General features: G+C 45.7%; 11 protein-coding genes and 1 non-coding gene across 12 annotated transcripts; 7 read left to right on the top strand and 5 right to left on the bottom strand.

Moving 5' to 3' along the window:
• Positions 1 to 868: 868 nt before the first annotated feature.
• Positions 869 to 1,968, top strand: BT62DRAFT_1013353 (uncharacterized protein; the record flags this gene model as incomplete). Its single annotated transcript, XM_043178052.1, has 5 exons — positions 869 to 1,027; positions 1,079 to 1,224; positions 1,277 to 1,370; positions 1,430 to 1,627; positions 1,675 to 1,968. The coding sequence occupies 5 exons, from the start codon at positions 869 to 871 to the stop codon at positions 1,966 to 1,968; spliced, it is 891 nt and encodes a 296-aa protein (XP_043033401.1).
• A 1,756-nt stretch (positions 1,969 to 3,724) lies between these two features.
• BT62DRAFT_924413 (uncharacterized protein) lies at positions 3,725 to 5,277 on the top strand (the record flags this gene model as incomplete). The annotated part of the gene is made up of 14 exons (XM_043184610.1): positions 3,725 to 3,750; positions 3,809 to 3,820; positions 3,877 to 3,919; positions 3,977 to 4,026; positions 4,079 to 4,177; positions 4,317 to 4,376; positions 4,406 to 4,431; positions 4,490 to 4,524; positions 4,572 to 4,608; positions 4,668 to 4,683; positions 4,738 to 4,819; positions 4,868 to 4,923; positions 5,088 to 5,118; positions 5,170 to 5,277. The coding sequence occupies 14 exons, from the start codon at positions 3,725 to 3,727 to the stop codon at positions 5,275 to 5,277; spliced, it is 681 nt and encodes a 226-aa protein (XP_043033400.1).
• A 1,855-nt stretch (positions 5,278 to 7,132) lies between these two features.
• Positions 7,133 to 8,789, top strand: BT62DRAFT_912075 (uncharacterized protein; the record flags this gene model as incomplete). Its single annotated transcript, XM_043183848.1, has 8 exons — positions 7,133 to 7,296; positions 7,354 to 7,528; positions 7,791 to 7,899; positions 7,955 to 8,096; positions 8,202 to 8,269; positions 8,332 to 8,399; positions 8,456 to 8,593; positions 8,652 to 8,789. 8 exons carry the CDS (start codon positions 7,133 to 7,135, stop codon positions 8,787 to 8,789), a joined length of 1,002 nt encoding a protein of 333 aa, XP_043033399.1.
• Positions 8,790 to 9,160: 371 nt separating this feature from the next.
• On the bottom strand, positions 9,161 to 11,196 carry BT62DRAFT_1013348 (uncharacterized protein; the record flags this gene model as incomplete). Its single annotated transcript, XM_043178051.1, has 5 exons — positions 9,161 to 10,292; positions 10,346 to 10,564; positions 10,624 to 10,666; positions 10,724 to 10,834; positions 11,028 to 11,196. 5 exons carry the CDS (start codon positions 11,194 to 11,196, stop codon positions 9,161 to 9,163), a joined length of 1,674 nt encoding a protein of 557 aa, XP_043033398.1.
• Positions 11,197 to 11,444: 248 nt separating this feature from the next.
• On the bottom strand, positions 11,445 to 12,941 carry BT62DRAFT_1013347 (uncharacterized protein; the record flags this gene model as incomplete). Its single annotated transcript, XM_043178050.1, has 9 exons — positions 11,445 to 11,480; positions 11,530 to 11,682; positions 11,744 to 11,782; positions 11,837 to 12,030; positions 12,087 to 12,189; positions 12,240 to 12,514; positions 12,566 to 12,584; positions 12,642 to 12,710; positions 12,762 to 12,941. The coding sequence occupies 9 exons, from the start codon at positions 12,939 to 12,941 to the stop codon at positions 11,445 to 11,447; spliced, it is 1,068 nt and encodes a 355-aa protein (XP_043033397.1).
• Positions 12,942 to 13,277: 336 nt separating this feature from the next.
• On the bottom strand, positions 13,278 to 14,099 carry BT62DRAFT_1013346 (uncharacterized protein; the record flags this gene model as incomplete). Its single annotated transcript, XM_043178049.1, has 4 exons — positions 13,278 to 13,332; positions 13,378 to 13,500; positions 13,602 to 13,711; positions 13,767 to 14,099. 4 exons carry the CDS (start codon positions 14,097 to 14,099, stop codon positions 13,278 to 13,280), a joined length of 621 nt encoding a protein of 206 aa, XP_043033396.1.
• Positions 14,100 to 14,928: 829 nt separating this feature from the next.
• Positions 14,929 to 15,023, bottom strand: BT62DRAFT_t188. The gene has a single exon. It is a non-coding gene; the product is annotated as a tRNA-Asn (tRNA).
• A 1,643-nt stretch (positions 15,024 to 16,666) lies between these two features.
• BT62DRAFT_651203 (uncharacterized protein) lies at positions 16,667 to 17,568 on the top strand. Its single transcript, XM_043181772.1, has 5 exons — positions 16,667 to 16,824; positions 16,880 to 17,119; positions 17,170 to 17,211; positions 17,261 to 17,434; positions 17,496 to 17,568. Exons 1-4 carry the CDS (start codon positions 16,802 to 16,804, stop codon positions 17,337 to 17,339), a joined length of 384 nt encoding a protein of 127 aa, XP_043033395.1. The 5' UTR covers positions 16,667 to 16,801; the 3' UTR covers positions 17,340 to 17,434; positions 17,496 to 17,568.
• Positions 17,287 to 18,408, top strand: BT62DRAFT_651208 (uncharacterized protein). Its single transcript, XM_043181773.1, has 5 exons — positions 17,287 to 17,434; positions 17,496 to 17,510; positions 17,561 to 17,620; positions 17,682 to 17,714; positions 17,767 to 18,408. The coding sequence occupies exons 1-5, from the start codon at positions 17,394 to 17,396 to the stop codon at positions 18,269 to 18,271; spliced, it is 654 nt and encodes a 217-aa protein (XP_043033394.1). The 5' UTR covers positions 17,287 to 17,393; the 3' UTR covers positions 18,272 to 18,408.
• A 962-nt stretch (positions 18,409 to 19,370) lies between these two features.
• BT62DRAFT_1013344 (uncharacterized protein) lies at positions 19,371 to 20,687 on the top strand (the record flags this gene model as incomplete). The annotated part of the gene is made up of 6 exons (XM_043178048.1): positions 19,371 to 19,615; positions 19,954 to 20,113; positions 20,180 to 20,277; positions 20,360 to 20,498; positions 20,549 to 20,586; positions 20,645 to 20,687. 6 exons carry the CDS (start codon positions 19,371 to 19,373, stop codon positions 20,685 to 20,687), a joined length of 723 nt encoding a protein of 240 aa, XP_043033393.1.
• A 279-nt stretch (positions 20,688 to 20,966) lies between these two features.
• On the top strand, positions 20,967 to 21,468 carry BT62DRAFT_1013343 (uncharacterized protein; the record flags this gene model as incomplete). The annotated part of the gene is made up of 3 exons (XM_043178047.1): positions 20,967 to 20,990; positions 21,039 to 21,333; positions 21,383 to 21,468. 3 exons carry the CDS (start codon positions 20,967 to 20,969, stop codon positions 21,466 to 21,468), a joined length of 405 nt encoding a protein of 134 aa, XP_043033392.1.
• A 2,503-nt stretch (positions 21,469 to 23,971) lies between these two features.
• Positions 23,972 to 24,283, bottom strand: BT62DRAFT_1013342 (uncharacterized protein; the record flags this gene model as incomplete). Its single annotated transcript, XM_043178046.1, has 1 exon — positions 23,972 to 24,283. A coding segment is annotated over one exon (312 nt), but the record flags the coding sequence as incomplete, so codon positions are not given.
• Positions 24,284 to 24,303: the final 20 nt, after the last annotated feature.

Below are 24,303 nucleotides of genomic sequence, written 5' to 3'. Positions count from 1 at the left end.
TCTTACAAACACTGACCCGGTTTCCAAATATCTGGGTGCCGGGTGTTTCTTTCCCATGCAGGACTAGTACTAGATCACGAGCAATTCCGAATTCGGTCTCTGAAGACTGACGGGGATATGTAGTGCTGGGCTAAGCGATGACGAGCAGGCACATTCTTGAGACATGGATGTCCACGGTTTCTGATCTTCCGACGTTTTGGAGAGTCATGCGCCAAGAGCCCACCGAAGGCCGATGGATAGTCGGAAGGCCAACGAACGCCACCCCATTCAACTGAGGAAATGGAAGATGGTTGGAGCTCGTCTTGTCGCATCATCTCCTACAATGTCAACCGTAAGTGTCAGGCTTCTCTGATGAATAATTGTCTTCTGATTCTGTGGCGGTTTAGCATGCTTCCGTGATTCGCCACTTTGCCACCGGACTGACGTACCTCTTGGTCAGCCAAAATGAAAATATGATTTTCGGACGCAGCTTTTATCGAATTCGGAAGCGGAACCACTACCTGTCCACGAATATCATAATGCAGTGGTATGTATCCAGTCCTCGTTTTTGACTGAAGCTAATGTGCTATTTTTGCATTGAAGTCGAGCGGTAGGGGTACCGCACTCCATGGATCACTCTGATATAGACAGTCACGCCAAAGACGAGCTGGCACAGCATATGCCTTCGAATCCGACCCTTGATATATGGATACAGGCAGCAGATTTGGTCGATTTCTGTCTTTCATCTTAAAAATGCCGTATCCCCAACTGCCGCTTTCTGTTTCACTACCTTTTCTGTCTCTTCTCTGGATGTATTTCTTGACTAGGGCCTATCACTTGCTTGTATACCGCAAGAGTAACAGTCTTCCGAAGAGGGGCTTTTGCGGCGATGCCGGACCGGACCGGGTCATCGCTTGTTCAACCTGACCATCGCAATTCATACCGTACTCTCCTTGATCCTCCATCGCCATCCGTGGTATGCTCTACTGCGAAGAAATCGGATAACATGATGCCATGCACAAGAGAACCAGAGACAATTCTCAAACCCGTACAGGCGCTCCTTTTCATGCCATGTGTGGTTTATCAATGCGTCGGCTAGCCCATCTGCGCTTCTGTGGTTGTTCGATGTGTAGAAAAGAACCTTAGAGTGGCAAGCTCTGAAATATTTTTGTCGGGGATAGATAACTTGGTGTCGAACTGTCCTTCACGTTTGGTCTTGGCTGGGATATCTGACATGCCGAATACGTGAGATTCTCAAATTTAGTATCCGCGGAGGGTGCTATTTCAATTTCACAAGTTCTCCCGATATTGCGAGTTATGATGGTCAGCGTGAGAAGATGCTGCTTGCCGGTGATATGAATGGCCCAGAAAAACAATATCATGGGACGATAGTCTACAGGTTCGTGTCTATTGTACAGTTTTTTCCTCTCTCTTACTTACACCCGTGCAGAATAAAGAAGCATTGATTATGATCCTACGTATCGAGAGTTGTCATGACGATGTGCGTTCTTCCAACTCCTCCGGTGTTCAACAATACCTCAACGATATCTTTAGGCTGTCGTCATACAATCATAGCGCATTCACTGTTGCCCTTTCGTGCAATGCCATAACTTGTTGCCTTCTGTTCGTGTCATGCGAGACCAAAAATGTCGACGGCATCTTACATTCTGCGGGGGTTTGACATATATAAGCTAGCCCTGGCCCGCCATCCTCCTAAAATTGCCGTCATCGCCCTCTCCTCTGTACCACACAGCCGCAATCACCGTCGTTCACAGATTTTTTGTTAAATCCCTAAATTCCCGAGGCCGAAACAACATACCGCGCATCTACAGTTTGCGAAGCGTGGAGCGGTTATGCAATGATTCTAGTCTCTTCGATATTCGAACGTCCCGTTTGGGATATCATGGGGAGAGCGACGAAAACATGGTTGGGGCTCGAAGCCACAGACGTTTGGAATCTGCAGCATGGCCGCCCGATTCCGACCCTTAAAGTTCGATGGCATATGTGGTGGCCAAAAGCAAACCGATCAGATTTCATCCAAAATGACTTCGACGAAGGCTCGAAAGCAGTACGACAGCCTAGTTCCTATTGGTGGGTCTCACTACCAATGCTTCTAATGTTTTCTCATACAGGTTCGTTGAACAGAATATGATGTCAGGGCTATGGAGCACAACGAACATTCCTTAAATCAAGACCTGCGATGACGCTTTATCTCCCTGGACTTTTGTATCGACGACAGGATTCGTGTGCTCTACGTTTCACTTTGCCTAATATCTTCGACTTGACATCCAAAAGCCGGCGCATGTGTCGGGTATCTAGAGCAAACCGAAGATATATTTATACGGTCAGTTCTTCTGTGGCGCTAGGGTTGCTTACGTTGTTTTTAAAGTTGAACCACGCGGATCGGAGCTTGGAGATGTTCAATGGGTTGTGAGCTTCGACCCGGAGTCTGGTAAGTCTTCTGTGTTTATAGTCGAGAACTGATTGGTGCGTAGCGGACATGCCTTGTACAGGAGGAAACGCATTCGCCATTGATATCTCCGCGATGAGGGTTGTTCCCGTTTTAGGTGGGATTTGATTTTTACGTTACCTTTGGTTTTCCTTTATTGGCGGTTGAGGCACAAATGAATCGCAGTCTTCGTCCCGGATTTGATATGAATGGAGATACCTCCTCTGCGAATATCTTACATAAGTTTGCCAGCTGCAGATGAAGACGCCGGTATCCTAAACATTCACATTCCACACATGCAAGGGATATCTTTCTAATGTACCTCAGTCCTAGGACATGTCTTCAGTCGGAACTAAGACTGCAACATCTGTTCAATCCCTAGTCTGACGAAGCCATTGGCATGTTTACGGTATGGGGTTCCTTCTTATCGGTAGAAGCATCACTGATTTTCGGTACTATCCAGGACAAAAAAGCACCAATATCACTGTCTTACTTTCGCATCGAGATGTAAATGCTTCTCTTCGAGGCCATATTGACTGCGTTTGACAAATTCTGCGTCACAATGCCCATGTATGATCTTCATATTCACAGGATGTATAAGATCGCGGACGTGCAAATCTTCCCCATCAAGAGTCCTACCTAAAATTCACCTAGTTCCTTCGTTGATTCGCAGAAACCGCATGGCAGGACGTTTATATTCGGAATTTTTTTTCTATGAGGTCGGAATTTCCCGTTCGGTCGAGACCGCATAAAGCGTCACCCAGGACGGCTGCCTGGGACTTCGATCATGATCAGACGACAACACCCATCTTCGAAGTTCCCACATGACCTTGCTCTCCCCTCCTTCCCGCAAATTCTCCGCAAGAAATCTCTTCCATCCGAGACTTTCTTCCCACTTCTTGATTTCATCACCGTCAAGCGCGTCAACTTGATAACCCGCCCTCTTGCCTGAGGCCTCGTTCATACACACGGCCACATCATAGAACCCTGAAGGTGGAAGTTGTCTGCGACGATTGAGCGGATTACCGCAGACTTCCAGAGACCGCCTAGATGTGAGAAATGACATCACAGCGAATCTCATCAAAAAACTGAACAAGGTACAATTAAACCTCGTTCTCTGCTTCGGGCTCTATCTTGGAGCGGGTTCTGCTATATATAATAGCACTTCCTTCACGGGATGGGTGGATCATCTCCTCAAGCATCAAGCATGAGTACTACGATGGCCCTCCCAGCTCTTGACAATACGGCAAGTCCTCAATTCGGATCCTGATTCGTTGGCTGATTTCTTTGCTTTAGATGGGAGCCCTTCTCATCGGGACAATGTAAGTTCTTTCCCCCCCTTTTTTGCTCTCGATTCATGAGGCCTGATCCCGTATCCAGAATTGCAGCGAGGTTGGTGATACATCGTCCTGGAGCTCCGAGTCGGTATTGCTCAACCGATAACACAGCATTTGGGGGAGTACGATATTGCATACCTACGAGTATTACTCGGTACGCCGCCGTTTTCGATGGTTTGAAAGAGGAATTGAATATCGACCGTTTTTATAGGACTACCCGAGGGACCATATCGGTATGAAGTGTGTAGTTGCGGTTGTGTGGTAAGTGATCCTCGCTCTCTTTCATTGACTTGATACCATCCTCACATACCAGTCTCCTCGACACTTCGCATCAAATCTTCATCACCCACGCTCTGTACATCTATTTGATCAAAGGGTTCGCCAATCCGTTGATCTTAACCAGGCTGCTCTGGTGAGCCATGTCGCTGCTTGTCCTGAACTACTATCGTCATATATGCAAACGTCTAGGACCTTTTTAATACAACTGGTTCTAACGGTGCGGAGATGTTACCTGTTTTTAAGACTCCCTCTTGCTGAATATTTTCCTGTAGGCATGTCAAGGGTTGGTTTGCCAAGGGTGTGTATCGCGTCTCTGTCCAATACATGAACACGTGGGTTAAATTAGTTCTATTACCATTAGCTTCTTCACATGGAGAGTTTATGTCGGTGGGTTTATTTGGACACTGTCTTTCGTATATTCTTATCAAGCTCATATGCTGTCTAGTGAGCCAAAGAAATCGCTTTCTTGCCCCCTTTATTGTACGTCGATCTTCTCTGAATGTATCTCTCTACTCAGTATCCCTCAGAGCAGCCTAGTCATCGGAAATTTCGTGGTTACCCTGTGTGAGTAGCTGGCTCCCGATCGTACCCGATTGTTTGACTAAGATGGCTTTTATCCATAGACTACTACGCGCGATGGTAAGTTTCAGGATGCTATGGACGGTCGCTCAGTTAACGCAAGTTAATTTACAGCCAATCTCTTACATCAACTACCCAGCTTGGACAACTAAAGAACATTGCCAAGCTATTGGTCTTCGGGTACAGCGCCGATATCGTGCGTCATTGACTGTGATATTCGACTGTCCTACTAATTCGTCCCAAGCTGATCTCTTCCTCTCTCATCTATATGCTCCTAAAGAGTAAGACGCAAAATGCACAGTATGTACCACCTTCCTTCAAACCTTGTTGCAATTCATATGACAGGTGTCCGCAGAACAAACCACATTATCAACAGGCTTGTTTTGTACTCTCTGAATACGGGGTTTCTTAATAGGCAGGTACCGTGGAATACATGGAGCAGACGATTGATGACTGGCATACAGCATTTTTGCTATTCTTTGCTTCGTTACCGCTGTAAGTTATTGTCTAAGTGCCATAAATTTAGCCCTGATCGTCTTTGGACAGACCGTCTGGAGCGATAATCTGATCTTTGTCGGTTTATACGCAGTCCTGTGTCGAAGTACATCCGGCGTTCCTTTCACCGCGCACGCTACGACTAACATTCTCGCATAGTGTATAGCGTTTCCGTCCTGGTAAGAGGGTATCGTTTCATATCTAACTTCAAAGTGTGACTAACCTGACACTAGGCGACCTTGAACTCACGGAAGCGATTCAGATCTCTAAGTGGCGTACACAGGTTAACGTCCGAGTCGTTTTCAGCTGGGACGAGGCTACAGGTTGCTAGGGTGAGCATTGGCCCCTAATGAAAGCTCTTACAACTGACGTCCTGCATTAAGCCGGGAGATATGGCAATCGAAGTCGATTGCCAGCCCCATATTACAGACGATGCTTCTTCAGATATAGTGAGAATTTGTTTTCTTTCGCAAGGGAAACTTCAATTCTCACTATTTCCATTCCACAGAAGCAGAATAAGTCGACGCATTCATTGGAACTTGACACCTTGCATCGAATCAAGGCGGACGAATCCCATGTTTGATGATCTCGGGTAGATCTGTTTGTGTCGTGTACTTTTTGTTCCGATTCTACTTTTAGCGGCTACCTTATGGGATATGTATCAAGGTGTAATATTATTTATCGAGAGCAACCAGATTCAGAGCTCACACGTCCAATGATCTTAACTCGCAATGCATACCAGTGGATATCAATGATCCTTGTCACTCGGGACATATTTAAAGCGTCCGTCTTGACGGGAAGTCCGTATGGACCGGACCGACTTTGAACCGCGTACGCGAGGAACCGGAGTTGGGGTGAACATAGATGATTTTCGGCTGCCGGAGGAGAGCAGCTTCGATTTCATTAAGTCTAGTCAATCCGTGTCTGCAATACCAGTACGAGGAAATGATAGCGTCCGACCCATGACCTTGGCAAAAGGAATTGAAGCGTCGATAAAATTAGGTACCGCGGGTTCCATGCTGTTATCGGGAACCCAGATAGATCGAATGTCTCGGATAGTTATTAATATCCCCCTCGCTTAATGATATTTCCCGGGACGACAGGACGAGTCGTCCGACTTTGTTATTGTCAGTATCGTTCCAAGCAAGCGGATGAGGTTGATGCCGAATTCCAATAATGACTCATGAGAATTCATATTAACAGACCGAATGTGCTTTCTGTCAGCTGGTAAGCAATCCAGGAAGACTGAATGTATCAAACGTGTATTGGCACCTGGGGGGAGTCTGCTGTTATGTGACGCTGTGAGAAGTTAAAGTTCATTGTGCCGTGTAATGATGATGAGAGACTGTCAAATATGCATCGCTGTCAGATCGAGCGTGTTCGAGAATAGGAACACGGCGCACAGGTACCTTGCTTGTGCCTCTGTAATAACTTGATGCGTCTCCTGAGTGCTTAATCTGAACAATAAGTACTGTCTGATAGTAATTTTGAGACGTGAATCCTCAAATCTGGACTGGAGTTTACCATCAAGGATAAGAGTGTAATGAGTTGATTTACCGTGAAATTCTTGGCACAGAGCCACCTGAAAAGAGCACCCCTTGGAGATCTAGACGATCAGCCGAAAACTATGTAAGCACCAAAAACGTATTTTGGAGAAATAGAGATATCGCTGGGCCGAAAATTTTACCGCCAGAAACCGTCAACGTAGCATAGTGCCGTCCAAATTTCAGTTTTTTTTTGTTTAGATGGCGCCAGCTCCCCTCCAGCCTATTACTGCAATCTGTTGAGTACAATTTGAAATTAGCTGACCCGCGGCTGCCGCCGGTATGTGAGTGCGGTACCGCAGGAGGCTGTCAAATTACTCCTCCTTTTCACGCTGATGGTTATTGAGATAATCCTGCGTCTTGTTCTTGAAGACAAAGGATATTGCGCAGACGGAACCTAAGATTGAACCCCTTGCGAGACCGTCCGTATTTAAAGAAGTCAAAAGTCGCCTTTCAACCAATTGACCGTCATGAATCCGGCTGCTGCTACGTATGGTTTCGTCCTTCTGCTTTCTTACGTTTCTGATCGGAGATTTTTTAGATTGGGTCCCTTATTCCTGGGCCTGATGTTCAATCTGATTTTGCTGGGCATGGCATTTGTGCAATACTACATGTATTTTATCAAATATCAGCGGTCTGTATTTCGTTTTCTCCTCTACGATTCCATTCCTAATATAAACTCTGGTTTCAGCCGTGATCATCTCTGGATCCGAATATTTGCAAGTCGTTTCTTGTTGCCTTGGCCAAACGTAAGCTTATTCTGGAAGCAGGTCTATACCCTTTTGCTGGTTAACGTAGCTGGATCTGTTTTGTACATGATTGATATGTACATTGGGTTAATACTAAACTTTGGTGAGCATATTCACGTCCCTTTTATGGATTAATCTTCACCTTGTACTCTTAGGTAATTCGAAGTCTTACACGCGCTCTACAAGCAGTGAGTCACGATTCCCTTTACACATCAACCTCTAACGCAGAATTAATTCACAGTGGGCGCCGCTAGTATGTCCTGTACATCCTTTTCCCATCTGGTCCCCGTTAACACGATATCTTCCTTAACCGCCAGACGAGGCACTAACGGTCAGCATCTCTCTTGACTTTCATTGCCGCACTTACCAAATACCACAGGCAATTATGGCGGGAGGGGTGCAGCTCTTCTTCGCATGGCGCGTTAAGGTCCTCACGTCCAGCTGGATATCCACAACGAGTGTATGCGTCACAGCGCTCCTAGCAGTCGGTGCGTCCTAGTCTTCTCCGAGTCGTCTTTAGTTTGATCCTAACTACTCCCCTAGCTGGTGGTATAGCTACAGCCGCCGAAGCCAACGCTCAAGAGGCAGTAACGGACTTTCAGAAATTCAAAGTCACTGTGATTATCTGGCTTGTATCGAGTTGTATTTGCGACTTCCTGATCACCGGGGCTTTGGTGTGGTATCTGTACGCCATACGCTCACTCGTTCGATGACAAGGAAGCTGGCTAACTCTTCTTCTTGTAGCGTAAGCGGCTTCTACGATGTTAAACCAACGCGTCCGCCTAACAAGACTTCCACAGCGCGGTCACAAAACCGGATTCGAGCAGTCCGATGAGCTGATGGATAGGATTATCCGGCGTATGACCTTCTTTGCATCTCTATGATTCTGTTCCTCTCATTCATTGCTTATCTACCTTCAGTTACCATTCAAACGGGATTTATTACTTCCTTCTGCGCAATGATGGATCTCATAACGTTTCTTGCCATTGTACGCTGCATCTTTCATCTCTGCTTTGGACCTTGTGACTTTATCATGTTTTTCAGGCCTCACCAAGCGTCCATATAATATTCACCGGCATGCTCGGGAAGCTCTATACCAACGCGCTCATGAGCAGCCTCAACGCCCGCTCTGGATGGTCGTACTCTATGTCATCGAAAACGAACTTGGATTCGTCTAGGAAGGTACGTCTCGACCTACTTATTGGACGTGATGGTGAAAGCGCTCACCTTCGTTTCGTAGAAGGACGACGTGGTTCGATTGACCGCTAATACCACCGAGGTCTTCGTGCAGGTAGAGCGCCATGAGATGACGCCTATGGGTACCCAAAAAGTGTCCGAGTCAGAGGACTGGGAAGGGAAACAGGGAGATATGGTGTGATATTATCGGTTGCTCACAGGGATCACACCATGTTCGGACATTTTCATTGTAGTTTCGTGGGTTCAAGCGTCACAGACAGGGTTAATTTAATACATAGATCAAGTTCAAATGTAACATGCCGGGAAACGCCGCTTCAATTTTGGCGTAAATTTGAAATTCAAGCCGGGGCCTAGGCCCTACCAAGTTGCGTCTCGCAGGTCGAAAAACAGATGTAAGACCCCGCTTATCACCGGAGTGCACATTGCACATATTCTCATGAGTCCTGCCACTAATATATCACTGTATTCCATTAAGTAGTCAGTTCAGATTTAGTGGTCGGACAACAGCGACAATGGTCAATATTCTACAACTGAGGAAACGATATTTAAAGTTTAGACGTATCTCTTCCTCATAAAGGAAACGCCTTCAGCTTCGCGATCGACACGTAAGACGCCAAGTTTGATACCCAATCCATCTTTTTGGTACTTGCGAAACTCTTTGATATGTTCCTGAGTCAATCCCCAACTCAAGTCCTTCCCTGGCTCCGACATATCCAGGGTGACGGCCGACAAGATCCTAGTGTTCCATCTAGAAGATACCATGTCAAAGAAAACATGATCAACGAAAGCACAGGGTATGTTTATGAAGACATCATCGATAGTGATATGAAGATTCCTGAGGAGAGGAAGAAAGCTTTGCTGAGTAGAGGGATGGGAAGCCAAGCGGTCAATGAGGGCTTTGAATATGCGATCGTAGCCGGTGGCCCAGCATTGTGTGGAAAGTTTGAGAGTGTTGATGTGTGGGGTGCAATGGAGAATGTGAAAAATAATGTCAGTGAAGATGACATCGACGAGCTCGAGTGATACGAGAGAACACTGCAAGCATTGGAGGAGGCTCGGAAGATCTGGAAGAGCGTCATCAGGACAAAGTGCATTCGCGCTAGGAACGACACGTATTTTCTCTAATTGGGGCAAAATTACGCTCCGAAATATGGCACCTTGACATGCCGTGAGATCTCGCAAACTTGATCGAAACGGAGGGGTAATGCTAACCACTTCGGAGGGTGAAAAGTATAACAATTGCATATGAAGTATCTGTAGGTTTGCGCACTGCTGAATCACATCAATAACATGACGTACGTGTTCAGGAAACCCCCAATACGTATAGTCGAAGAATGCGACGATATTATTCCATGGCAGTTCGAAGTGGTCGCCCGCGGAGTTGGTAAGAAGTTCAACAGTACGCAAAGCGGGGGGGTCCTGGAATGCATCGATATGCTGAGGTGTCCGCAATTCATGACAATGGACTGTCAGGTGAGATAGTTTGTTAAGCTGACAGCCAGGTATGTCGGATAAAAAAGGAAGAACATCGCGATCAGGGGTGATGGTTAAGTGCTCCCACCGCCACGACTGAGCAATAGCTAGCTGATAGATCGTACTCTTCACCTCGAGAGGATACCCGTAGCTAAGGAATAACCGCAGGTCCAGGGGAAGGCAGGAAGAGCGCTCCAATGTTACCTTGAACCTAGACACGGGATCCTTCACGGACTCCATCATCGGCAAGTGATATGTGTCTACAAGGTAGATGTGTTGTTGGCAATTTGCCTCCAGGGCGAGCATATTTGCCCAAGCTTCCATGGGCCCCCCTGGTAGTCAATAACATCGAAATGCTCGAAGTAAGAACCGCGGTCGAGAACACTCATATGAAATATGTAAATGAGAATTTCGACAAAAAGTCGGTCGATAGGAGCCGGTCTACGCTCTTCGATGAACGACATGTCGGATGGGGACATCATGCTGGTAAGTGGATCGTATCGTATATGCCTGCCAGGAAACAATGATCTATGGTGCAGCACGAAACGGGACAGATGCAGCCGTCTGGTGATAGAAAAGTAACTGCTATATCATCGCTTCAATGTTAAGGACATATAGAAGATTTTTGTTCAATGCACGTACTGGTAAAGAAATGTCGCGTTTCAGTGATGGTGGATCGTAGAAAATCAACAACGGCGAATGCCGAGTCAATTTGAATTTCGATCGAATTTTCCGGTTGTCGGCCCCTTTTCCCTTATGTACGTTTTAACTGCAAGAGTTGCTGTTACTCGTTTGCATGTATTTTCCGCTTTCTGGATAATTTATCGCTCCCATATGAGTGTGATTACTTGTAAATATTGGCCAACAGAAGAAGTAATGATCTGCGAGTAACTCCAGCTAACAATTAACATCCTTTGGAACGTACATCTCTTCAAATCCCACTTACAGCCGAACGACTCGGTGAGCAGCATAAATGCAGCGACGTTGGCAGCCCAATCTCCTAAGGCAAAGTGTACTGAAAGGTTCCGAAACCTCGATAGAATACCGGGGAAAAGAATGAAAAGCCGGGCTATCGAGTGGCCTAGATCTGGTCGCACAATGCGGTTTTGTCGCATCAGATCCCGGAAAATCTTACCAGATTATGCTCACGAATTCATATCTTGAGAACGATGATTCGCCGAGCTGGATTGCAAATGCTGTCGTACTTAGCAACCAGAGTTCGTCTAAACCTTGTTTAAATTATCATGATTTAGGTATATGAAAACACATCTAGCTTGTAAAAGACCTAGGAGAGAGTGGATGTGTATACGAGTCCAAAAAAAAACTCAACAATTTAAACTGACAGCCGAAAGTGAACGCCACCTTAGGAGGTTGTGCTGTTCGACACATATCGGAATAACTATCCGATTGTGAGTTACGAGGCGGTTCATAAAAGTAAAGACATTCACCTTATCAATCCCCCCTTCGCTTGTCATCATTCCCTCATTGGAATGTCCAATGTTTGCGGCCCAGTCGACAGTTGTAAGGTTAGGTATGCCTCCCATGGCTTTCAGCATCTTGACAAAGTTCTTTCCCCTCCTTATATGATTCTTCCCTTGAGCCTGCAAGGCATGTTTCGGTTAGTCAAACGAAGGCTTCGTAATAAGACTCGGGAGAACTTACTGATGCCTCACATCTGTCATCTCCGTTGGCGTAATCGGTCTGAGGAAATAGGTGAGTAACTAGCCAAAGAAAATAATTATCGTCATCACTTACCAGTCCCCAGGCGTAATTCATATTGCGCCCATTATACCTCTCAACGATTCCAGACCTTCCCAGTTCACGGGCATTCGCAGTCGCGTACGCAGGGAAGTTATCTGCCAACCCGTACTTGTAGTCGTCCACCCCATCGCAATCGTCAACGGAGACCGGACGGTCTGACGTAAGCCATACCAGAGATCCAGGATTCGCTAGACGTTTCGAGAAGTGAGGCACTATCGCCGCACACATCATCGACAGTACGTACCGACCCAAAAATGCAACCGATCATCATCGTCAGTCGAGATTCTCAGAGCAGCGTAACGCTGGGCCATCTGGGCACCAGCTGAGTGTCCTCCAACGACCACGACCTAGATGAAGGAGTAAGAAAAGCGAAGTTGAACCTTGAGAAAATTATTACCTCCAGATTTGGATAGACAGTCTTGTTCATGTAATAAGCTACGAGCGAGTCGAGGACATCGAGGCTGCTATAGTCAGATATAGAGTCAGGTGCTACATTCGTATGCCCACTGATCCACGTCGTCCTTCCCCAGAGGAGCTGACCTTCTTCAGCCGCTCCCGCGCTTAGATCGTCTTCGTCGAAGAAACACGGGCCCATAATGGATATATGTTCTCGGATGATGGTTGGGTCGTCATAAGTGGCGTTGTAAAGCGCGTTGTTCATCGCATTGAAATCTAACGGAAGATCGTCAGCGCCTCAGGCAAGAAGCGATGAAAGGCGCTCACAATACCAGCAGTCCCGAGGCTTTTGACAGCGTCAACAAATCAGCAATTCTGGAGGCCGAATTAGAATCCAGCGCACCTTTCCATGTAGGACAATGACTGCCCTTGTGACCTCCGTCGTATTCAAACCAGACGTTTGATACACAGGCTACAGAGAGCTTCAGCAGCTGCTATTGCAAGCAGAAAAAAATGAATGTACCAAGTAGGCACCGAGGTCCTCATCGACAACCCAGCGAGGATACCCGGTAGCATCAACGACATCCGGGAAACTCTGCCAGCCATCATCTTCATTACCATCGACTGTCGGATTTGTATTGCTCTGCTGGGCCAGGGTGGTATAAACGAGTGAAGCAAGGATAAGGAAGGGCGAGAGAAACATGGTGTACCTCGAGGAGCATCTCGACAGTGAATGCACGAATTTAAAGCATTCTACCCCGAACTGCGTGGTGGCTATCACAAATAAAAATAACAACTCGGCTTATGCATTTCATTGTGCAGGGCGAAAAATTCTTGTTCCCCGAGGAAAACCCTCGTGTTTCGAGACGTGCCCTGGCCCGGAGACTGGATGACCCGTGCTGAAATATGAACAAGTGACCATTAGAGGACTGGAGCATGCACTGCATGAACCGTAAAATAGCAGAAAAAACTATAAAAAGACCTCTCCGTATGGGTAGTACTGTTCTACCTGTTCCCACACGTTCGCGTCCGGCACCGGTTACGTATTTTTTTGAGAGAAGGCATTCTCGTATAGGGGAGCGAGCATCGTGTTACTGTATTCAATTATTAGAAAGCAAATTTCTAAGAATGTTTCATACCTGCCGAGAGAATAATCCTCTTCTAAGAAATGCGGGTGAACGGAGGGTGCGGCAATGGAGTTAAGAAGCGTCGAGGAATGCGCTTCGAAGACAGGTACCCGATCCCCCCCCAATTGGGATTCGCTAAGACGACCCGGTCCCGCACTCCCAAGTCACTCCGTCCCTCTCATTCAGTCATGCCATGTGCTCGACGTATAAATCGGAGAATCGGTGAAATAGCGGACTCTCGGCAAAGTTCATCGTTCGTTTTGATAACCAGCAAGGTGATATAATCGTGGTTTTCGTCCACTGTGCAAATGTATGGACGGTTGTAGTGAGGTGAAGAACGACCAGTCTGAGGACATGTACTGATAAGATTGTGAGCGCATAGATCACCGTATGAGTCCCACTTTCAAGCGGCGCTGATGCCCACGCTTGGGAATGGCGACTGAACGCCCTTGTGGAGTTGGAATGATTCCCGATGAAAAAGCAACTGTCATACTTGCGTCAAGTAGTGCTGTGTTGTGTAACGGTGACGATGATACCGCTCTGCCGAGGGTCGAGATGTAGACGAGCCTAAGCTCAACAAAGTTGGAATTTGGAATGCTGGTGTCGTCATAAGGAAATGAAGTATAAGCGACGGCTGGGGTTACCGAACATAAGAAAGCGTTATTACAAGATACGAAGCAATGGGAGCATTCGAGGATGGCACATGATGAGGACAGCCGATACACAGCGGACATCCATCTGGTTCATGCTTCATTTTCCGTTACCCAACGAGCATATCATTATTGCATGTGCTCTCAATTTCAGGCTACCTTGCCATGAGGCTCCAGCACTGCCCCCCTTTGATGTTGAAACCGACTCGCTAGGTCCAAGACAGGGAATGCAATACAGCTGGTGATAGTCGCGGGTCTAGCTACAAACACACGGAAATCTACGGAAATACTGCACGGGATCGCGGAGGAACCGGACCGTGCAAATGCTTTCAATGTCGTCCTTTATGCGGAAAATGATGCGCTCGCAATGAAAGCCCAAATATGAAGTAGCGGGGAACGCAGAAATCTGGGAACATCATATTTACCTGCTTATACATAAGGATTTTGGTGAAAAACAAGACTTAGTGGTATGTAGTAGCCTTACTATAGGTTAAAGAAGCGCTTGAATTGTGCCCGGAACGTAAGATATTAGACTAGAACGTAAAACAGTTCTGAAAACAAAGATGCAAGAATACCTTAAACTCGTGATGAAAGTTCCCATTTTGCATAGACTTTTAGCAGATGGCAAACTCTTGGTTCCAGGTGGGCCGGATAACATGTCTAGAATTTTGATTACGGGCCGACCTCGGCCATATCAAAATTAGGATTTTCGTCTTCCGGTTTTTTCAAGTCCCTTCGGGATGAGGCAGTATGTGCTCTGTCTCCTTAGCATCACTTTGTGTTCGTTTGAGATATTCCACTGAATAGGAGGGGTCAAGAGAGAACTACCAACAAAAAATACTCGCCTTGGGTCAAAATGGTTTCCCAAACATGAACTGTTAGGTGAAAAGGATAATGATAAAAATAATTTCTACTGCCCCAGAGAGGCTCGAACTCTCGACCTTCCGATTATGTCTTTCGATCAGTTAAATAACAGTCGGACGCTGTAACCAACTCAGCCATGGGGCACAATGAACCATTTGTTTTTTTTCTTTAGTAAAGGAATCTAGAGATTTTTTTCTCACCGTAAAACCCTAATGGAGCTCCGAGATTATTGTATCAACGGAAGTATCTAGGGTTCCGTTATGAGCTTCAAAATTCAAAAGAACATGTTCTACAATACGAAACAAGACGTACTGCTTCCAGTAAATCTGTCAACCAGAAGCCGTTGATGATGCAGAGGGAAAAAAAGGGGAGGGAAACCTATGTTCCAATGGACTTGAAAATTTCGCAGCCCCGTGGTTAAACATGACGGCTGTATTAGAAGTCTACCCTTTTATAGACTGAAGTGAGTTGTAGTCTGTAGGATAAGGGGCCAACTATGCGACCAGTATGCTTTTAGTATACTGTTTTTTCTTTTCGGTATACTGGTCACCGTACAAATCTACGCTGCAATAGAAGAAGACTTACGAATTTACTGTCGCAGACCCAGATTCAATGGGAAGTGACAAGAGAGAATGACGTGGAAATTGAAGACTTGTAGTTCGGCATCGGTTCGAACCCCAAGACGCTAGCAGAGTCAGTGTACGCTCTGTCTGTGGTATAGCTACATCGCATAATTGCAGCGGGAGGGAATGACGCATGGGTTTAATGAGCATTTGATCTAGATCCCGTCGTTATAGCGATAGCACGGGTAAATATGTCAGCAGTGTAAGGAGGAATGAAGTACTTCTTAGCTAGCTGGCCCGGGGGGGTACCCGTGAGACCTCTGTGTGAAGAGTCACATATAGAAAAGAATGACCGAATCACAGTGATAACACCAGCTTCTGCGACTGAATACAAAAGGAAGTATACTTAGAAGATTCATGTTTGAGTACTGTTGGTCCGAATAGCTTCTGGTATTGTTTAAAAAGCGTTCAAAGTAATGGCTGACTTGAACGTGAGCGAGGAAGAAACCTGCTGGACTATAAAACGTTAGAGGTCACCGAATGCCATGAGTAAGGACATCCAAGTCACGTGACATTCGGGGGAGAGTACGCCGTTGGGTTACTTGGCAGCTGAGAAATATAATTAGAATAAAGTGTCTTCAAACCTCAACGAAAGATCAGAAGGATAAATTACGTCGAAAAATACATCGCAAGAAACAATCCATCAGTTCTTATGACCTGAAGCCAAGTCGTCAAAGTCGAAACGAGGAAACGGAATCGGAAAATTGTGGCGCCGCTGCGGCTTTCCCCGTGATCCACGACCCTGCTTCCGTTATCAGCTGGCTCGCAGCATGACCTTTATTTGACCTTCATATTCATCTTCGACTTCGTCTGAGCTTGAAATTTTACCATTTTTCTCTATTGAGTGGATCAATGTGGGACGTGGATCCGACATTTACAATGGCTAGCATCAATGAATGAGTCGCAGTCTGGTGACCATCTTACCCGGTCCTGAGATTGTATATTCGTTAAGAATAAGGTCTTATCTCACCAGTTGTTCAGGGACCCGTGGCTTTTTGTCTCCACCGGTCCGCATAACATCACTTTAGTCAGTTCAAGGCAACAGCTTCTGATCTTCACATATCCCTCGGTCCCAAGTTCCGGGAAATAACGTGATGCAACGTACCATGGAAGTGCAGATATACCATCTAAAGATCTCCCTGTTCAACTAGTACGCCTTTGTTTGCTGATTTTAATCTGTATCTGATCCCCACCCTTTCCACCCGGGTTCGAGTGAGATGATCGTCGCTCATCACGACGCATATCTACCGGTGCTGTGTGCGATGCCGCCCTGCCTTTGACGACCGTTCTTCACCCAAGATGCTCACCATACCACTGTCCCTGTAAGCTTACGTCTCTTTCTCTCTCCTCTAACGCTCTCTGAGACGATCCCTAAAGCATTCTTTTTGCGTCGCATGCCGCGTCATGGCAATTTAATTTTAACAGCACCGCCGTGGTGAACACTTCTGCCACCGTTACATGGACGAGGAATGACGACGATAGTACAACAACTGGTTTTGGTTTCCGATTGAGACAACCTGACGTGCTTCCTTCGACGGAGACTGTCCCGTATTGGTGTATCTTCGGGGGTGTCGGTGAGACAAAGGGTGCTTTTTTTGTCGAATTTTTCACTGCAGGGTGAGCGCTCTAGAGGGGTCTTCATTCACTGCTTTCTAATTAACATACAGATCGTACATTGCTGAGGCGATGCAGATCGCGGCAAACCAAACGTTCGTTTTAAACCCTTTTATTTTTCCTTCCTTGAGTCATTTGTGGTAGGACGAATTCATCAAGAGATATTCTCGGTTCTAGTGATATAATTAGTGTCCAGCCCACCGATTCACAGACTCCTCAGTGAGTGATCAAGCTAAAGGCGGCATTCAGCCTCAAACCCAGATGCTCTTCCAGAGACATGCTCACTCTCAATTTCGTCGTTAATACAGCGGTACAAGAGTGAAGATCTTTCCCCCCATCTGATCTGGAGTCGCGAACTGATTCATTATTTTTTCTCCAGAACAAACACTGAAACGTGGGTCACAATTTATTTTGAAATTTCAGTTTCATCTTCACGATCTACAGCACGTCGGCAACCCCATCTGCTCCATCCACTATATTTAGCTCTCCTACCGCAAGAAGTATGTGAGTGGTCTTTCCTCTTACCCATAAACCGAATACAAGATTTAATTCTTCCTGCTCTCAGCGTCCCGATACCAAGCGACACTCCAGAACCGTCGTAAGTTCTCATCATTCTACTGGAAAAAATCGCTCACCGACATCTTGAACAGATCCTCACCATTAGCGAGCACATCCAATCGCACTGCCATCATTGCCGGAAGCGTATGTGGCTCTCTGGGGCTAGTCGCGATCATGACGGGCATAAGCATTTGTTTATATCGAAGGAGAGACGCCGCCTCGAATGAGGCATTCCCAGATCAGCAACCGTATTATACTACCACTGCGCAGCCATATACCATCACAACGACACCGACATCGACAATGATGCCATCCAAAATATCCGCATCAGAGGTCCCTCGTGACGCAGCGCTGACGGTACGCCAAGCGATGTTACGCGACCGAGCGGAGGGATTACAGGCGCAGGTGGCGATTTTGCGGCAGAACAAGACTGAGGGTCGGCTGATGGAGGAGAACGAGCGGCAAAGGCAGCAGATTGCGAGTCTGGAGAGACAGATGACGTATTTGATGGAGCAGCAGAGGTCGGCGTGGGCTCTGGGGTATACTAATGAGCCTCCGCCGTCGTATATGTCAGGTTCAAGTAATGGGATTTCGTGAGGGATGATGGGAATTGGATTTCGATGGGATGGGAGGTTTCATTAATTCGAGCGGTACTGCGTAGTGTCTCCATGCTCACTGGAACAATGTAGTTATATCAATGAGAAACAGTGTTTTCATCGCCGACGAATATGGGAATGTAGCCTATACCTTGACCAGACACATTCGTTGTCTTCTCTATCCATGGTGGGATGAGTAGTCCATTGGCGAAGCGAGTATGGCTTTACGAATGTCTTTCACGCGAGCTCAGCGTTCTTGTTCCGACTAGCGGTCGAGGAGAATCGAAAGATGCTTTTTGGATGCTAGTACTACATTTAATCTTGTCTTAATACTGTATATAAATAATGTCACAAGATCTCCTACGTTTCCGAACTCTTCTCACGAAGGAACATTCCTCCTCCAAAGTATCTGCAGTCAGCCGCCTGAGCTTCATTACCCCTGTGCTCAACATATTTTACCCTGCTAATCTCCACGATATCCGAAAGATGGTTCAAATGGAGCTTTTCGCGTCCTTCCTCGCATGTCCATCATCATCATCATCATCCAAAGCTTTGTAGGCCACCATTTCCTTGAATCGGTCAAAGACCTTTGATTGAGGTCTATGCAATGAGCCAGCCATTGTCTTTTGTGACAAGTTTGCCACTATGTTACTGATTCATGCCGCTCAGCTCACTCATATAAATGAGCTCATCCCTACAACTCCTCTCACATCCTTTCATCATCATCATCTCATTGCAGCTTGATTGCCTCTGAGCATCAGCATTGCTTTTCACACTGGTTCTTGATTAGTTCAATAGCCTTTGAGCATTGGCTGTCACTTCTGGACACCATTGCTTCACTAGTGTACACTTGTGTTATTAAGTCCAAAGGCTTTGTCATTTACTGGAAGAATGGCAAGTTCATATCTCATCACAAGATTCCTCTAGAATCCCTCAAAGCACTGGATGCAAACCCAGCTTCAACACCACCAGCTTCAGCAACCTCACTGGAACTCTCTCTTCACACAGCTGCCTGGTGTGAGCTGCTTGACTCATCAGACAACCCCAATCATTTTTTCGACATCACCTCCTTCACCTCCTCTTCGTCCCCAGATCCCACCATGTCCAGCACTGCCGACTCCATAGAACCTTCCAGTTCAAGTCCTCCAGCCCTGGTTCAGCCTACATATACCCAAGAACAAGTTATGCAGATGCTCGGCACTCTGCTGTCACACACAACCACTCAACAACCCATTCAACCAGCTCCTAACCCACAGCCTACTGCCCCAGCATTTATTGCTGCTCCAGTCACTGAACATAAGTCTCTTTTTGCTGCCTTTCCTTGTCTCGAGCCAGACACGCTGCTGTATGTGACTTGCCACGAGTTAATCCCAATGGACATACACAAGCTCGATTCCAAGCTGAGGAGAAAGGCTCCCTCTATGACAGTTTTCGGAGTTTCAATAATACCTTCGGCGAAAACAGCTTGAAAACGGCAGTATCAACATGGATGACATTGCTACTTCTGCCAGCCATTGATATACAGACATTACTATTCGTCGCTGCAGAGACCATCTCTCCTTGTAATTTTCGTTCAGGTAATTATCCCGACTTACGGTCGTTCCCATGTTTGAGAGCTCATACTTCGTAATACTGGTGTCAAGCAGTAGATCTGGAGATTTCCTAAACAAATTTGGCTAACAGGTTGATGGTTGATCCTTTGGATATCAACGTCTTAATAATCCTTCGAGTGCTTCTTGGCGTAATGTGTGTGAGAGAGAGGTTAGAGAATGGTGGAATCAAGGTCGACGAAGGTCCTAGATCGTGCAGAGGCGATGTCGCCGCTACTCATGCCATGAGCAATGTGTATGAGTGTTTCAATTACCTGTAAGCAAAGACGATACAGGCGTTCATCTCTTAGAATTACTAGGTAGAAACGACCTCCCGTGGTGACGCGTTGCGCGAATACTTAACTTCTCATCGGTCATCCCGGAAAATCCCGCGTGGGGAACAATTGCCCCCGATCAGGTAATAACTTCTTGCCGTTCATTCTCGTAATAAAAACCGCACCTACACCGTTACTGTCCCCAATATTCTTCACTCGCGCAAGATCAATGAAGTTATTCAAATACCTCGCTATATTCCCCGAGGAACCGCTCCTTGTGCAACCAGCCTTTGGGTTTGGCTATCATCCAGTAACTATTGGCCAATACCTACAACGTTCTCCAAATTTCCGGGTCGTGCGCAAGGTAAGAATATTTTTCTTGCTTTACTACAACACTGTCTCGCTTTACCTCAGTTCGGCCACGCTGCTGCTGCAACTCTGTGGCCTTGTGAGTGCGCTGTTCCGTGAAATCGTGCGCCACCTTGTATCACTGAATCGCGGTCACTGTAGGGAACTAGATCTCAGACATATTTTGCCTCCGTCAAGATACTGACCACATATTTTACTGAGGACATATCTTGTCAGACCTGTTATGATTCGAAGACCTTGCAAACACTTCAGAATTCCTGTCATCACCCAGGATATCCCTATGTGCTGCATCTGCACCAAATCTATGACACACAAAGTCAAATTGGACTCCATACTTGCTTTGCGACAGAAGTCCTAGGATCTTCCATACTCGATCTCAGATTCAGACAACCGAACATGGTGTTCTCTCTTCCGGTCGCAAAGCACATCATAAGGCAGACACTTCAAGCGCTGCAGCTTCTTCATGATTGCTGTTATGCCCATAATGGTACGTTCCTCGCCGATTTCTTGTTCCTGAAAATGAATTTTTTTCCAGACATCAAAACGAATAATATCATGGCAGCACTGGGAAGCCACAACGGAGCATCTCTCTCGAAGGATATACAATCATACATCGAAATGCATCCCGCCGAAACTTATGACCCTCTCAGTCTTCCCGGACTCACTCACTGTTAGCCAGGCCTTTGAGCTAGTCACGGACTATCAGATGTTTTCGCAGGAGGATTTCGATAGCGCAGCGCATATTCCACAGATTACGGGACATATTGGTAAAATCCCATCCACGTTTTTGAGCGAATGCGCATTTAGTGCCAGATTCTTTGCTCGAAATGGTATGCTTCATGCTGGATCATAGTTTTACTAAGCTCTGATCTTTCCTAGGGGAGCTTTGGAAAATCAAAGATTGGGATGAATGTAGCATTGAAGCTACCGTCGAGGGGTTTCAGATGCTAAACATTTGGATTTGAGTGGTTTAGACCAGTTCCTACGAGCATGTCTTCCATTCAAGTTCATTTTTCCGTCCGTGGGGTCGTTAGGAGAGTTAGTAGCACTACGGATTTATGTATGTGTGAATAATAGGAATAACGCACGTCATGGGCATAAATTTTGTCAATTGGCGCGTGGCTTTCTGCATGTGATTATTTTGAGGCCCGGCAAGGGCATCGTTTAAACAAAGAGAGCGGAGTATATTGTTTCCGATTTCTATTGGCACATCATGAATACTACCTACCTACCTAACATCTCCCATTTTAAGACTACCGAGATGAAGGATAGGGGCAATAATCCATGGTATAATTCAGATGTTCCACTTGTTTTATGTACAAGGGCTCCATATGATTTAATATTTAAATGACAGATCCAAACTGTCAATCAAAATGTATTAAAGTCCATGTCCTACCATGCAACTGTGTGTTATATTACTTCTGTCAGCCAGTCATGTGACCCTTCAATTAGCAAATACCTTGCTCATCATCACATCTGTCCCACATTGCTCATGATAGGGTCCACCCCAAACTCTTCCCTGACCCTTTCTAGAAATTCTCATCTATAAATATTGATAGTCTAGATCTATCATTTGTTTAATGTCTACTTAGCTCAGTGCCTTGAGTGCCTAGATCAATCACTGGCTCACCATCTCTTGCCAAATAGGGTTGCATCACATGTTTCCACCAGTCCTGTCCATTTTTTGATGAAATAATGTGTTTGTCTTTTTACATATAACATACTAGATGAAAGTCAATATATTACATATTCTACCAATTACACATAAGCAGAAAAGCAGAAAAGCAAGAAAGCAAGAAAGTCTAAAAAAAATGAGCTCTGAGCTCAAAAAGACATTGCATCAAAAGCAATGTGGCCATTACTTGGATATACTTATCAACATCCTCCACTATTTCCTTCTAAAGCACTCTATCTTTGGTCTTGAGGGAAACCCATACTAGTAGCATCTCCCTTGGTTGATACTAGTCTTCTATCTAATTTTGACTCAAACTAAGCATACATGCAGCAGCTCTATAAACAGGAGTTACATACCTTTCATAAGACCTAGCATTACTTTTAGCATGAGCTCAATGTTGTTCCTTGGAGGTGGTATACTTGCATGGATAGCTGACTGAGGATACCATCATAGTCAACACTAGCATTAGTGTAAGTAATGGATTCATTGGGTTGTGTGGATCTTCATCTGACAGAAATTTCACTATCAACATTTGGGTGAAAGTTGGGCATCATCTCAAAGCTATCATGAATTGGTGTATGTTGGTATAAAAACTGAGATAAGAGGCCACATAGTCAGCTGCTAATCACAGCTGTCTTTCTCTGCAAGTCATATTCATTATGCCAGATGTGCCAAATGGATACTAGTCTTTCTATCTTGGTGATGTGCCTGATAGTGTAAATGAATATACATCATGGTCCTTTTTGAGGTGGATTGGTTGATAAATGGGGCCCTAGATTTGAGAATTGAATGGTGTAAGGCTCACACAAGGGTGCATCACTGGAGGGAGGAGACAGACACTGATAGTATTACAGCAGAAAGCAAGCATTCCTTTGTTCAATAAATGTTTTATATAGAAATCACAGGTTTTATTCATATGAACATCACTAAAATGAATGGTCTACAGTGATAAGAGAGAAAAGATTACATTGCCAAAGGTTTCATGCCTAAAATCCCACCAGAGAGAACTATGGTGGGAAAAATTGGGAATCTGATATGTGTACCACTATGAGATTTGTACCTGAGTGGGCCCAATCTGGCCTGGCCCCTGGTGTGATCTAACAAGCATTTTTGGGAGCAGTCAGGAACCAAGGCACAGGATATGAGAGCTCATCATCATGAATGGTGACTAGGGTGGGTAGAGTAACCTGTGACCAGTGAAAGCCTAATTTGGGCAGCACAGTAGAGTATATATCATTGCATCATAGTAGAATGCATTCATTAATACATTTTCATTTATGGTTTGGAACTGTGGATGATATATCACTCTGCTATGGACTGGTGTTATGTAATGCAAGGACTAAGCATCAATTTGGCATTGATAGTGGAACCATATTGCTAGGTCCAAGAGAGGGGATCGGCAATAGATAGTGATAGTCTCAGTCATAGCTACGGACAAGCGGGAATCTACAGGAATCTAACACATGATGTCAGAGGAACCGGATCGTGCCTATGCTCCCAATAGTTCATTGTATCAGACAAAAAAATATAAAAAGTGTTGAGATTTGGACTGTATCCAGAGTACATGCTTGTAAGACCTTTAGTCTTTGGGTTACAAACTCCTGAGGAGTTCCCCATTGACTTCTCATATTTATACTAGACTACACCTTTCCTAGTAGTTTCTACCTAATTCCTTCAATTTCCCTTGGATTCTTTCCTTACTCGGCATGCCGGAATGCCGGATTGCTCGAACTCTCTCGCAGATTCCAACAAAAAGAAGTAAAATGTTTCTCTTGTCATGCTAGGTGCTATTACTATGCCTGGGAATTCTTTGCACGAAGAAACATCCCTCCCCCAAAATATCTACAGTTGCCTTCCGGCGGGTCATATGGGTCACATCCTGTGTACTCGATGTACTCCGTCCTGCCGATCTCAACAATATCCGATACGGCGCTCAAATGGAATTCAATAATGCCTCTTTCCTCTGTGCTGAGACTCCCATCCTCTTTATTCTCGCCAACGAAAGCTTTGTACGCGACAAACACCTCCCCCGTCCATTCACCATCCTCGGAAGTTTCATCTAGGATAACCGGAGCAAGCTCCACATCGAACACTTCGCTGAGTCGGCTGTAGATGACAGCATCGA

This window comes from Guyanagaster necrorhizus, assembly GCF_019112545.1.
Source record: "Guyanagaster necrorhizus MCA 3950 unplaced genomic scaffold BT62scaffold_59, whole genome shotgun sequence".
Classification (NCBI taxonomy): Eukaryota; Fungi; Basidiomycota; class Agaricomycetes; order Agaricales; family Physalacriaceae; genus Guyanagaster; species Guyanagaster necrorhizus.
This window is presented reverse-complemented; position numbering and strand designations above follow the sequence as displayed.

Bases quoted from the DNA above. Each gene is read 5' to 3' on its own strand.
- BT62DRAFT_651203 (XM_043181772.1), top strand. From the start codon at position 16,802: ATGCTCACCATACCACTGTCCCT. The intron at 16,825-16,879 runs GTAAGCTTACGT...CGATCCCTAAAG, and splicing joins CTCACCATACCACTGTCCCT to CATTCTTTTTGCGTCGCATG. The intron at 17,212-17,260 runs GTTCGTTTTAAA...CATTTGTGGTAG, and splicing joins CAGATCGCGGCAAACCAAAC to GACGAATTCATCAAGAGATA.
- BT62DRAFT_651208 (XM_043181773.1), top strand. From the start codon at position 17,394: ATGCTCACTCTCAATTTCGTCGTTAATACAGCGGTACAAGA. The intron at 17,621-17,681 runs GTGAGTGGTCTT...TCCTGCTCTCAG, and splicing joins TCTCCTACCGCAAGAAGTAT to CGTCCCGATACCAAGCGACA. The intron at 17,715-17,766 runs GTAAGTTCTCAT...CATCTTGAACAG, and splicing joins AGCGACACTCCAGAACCGTC to ATCCTCACCATTAGCGAGCA.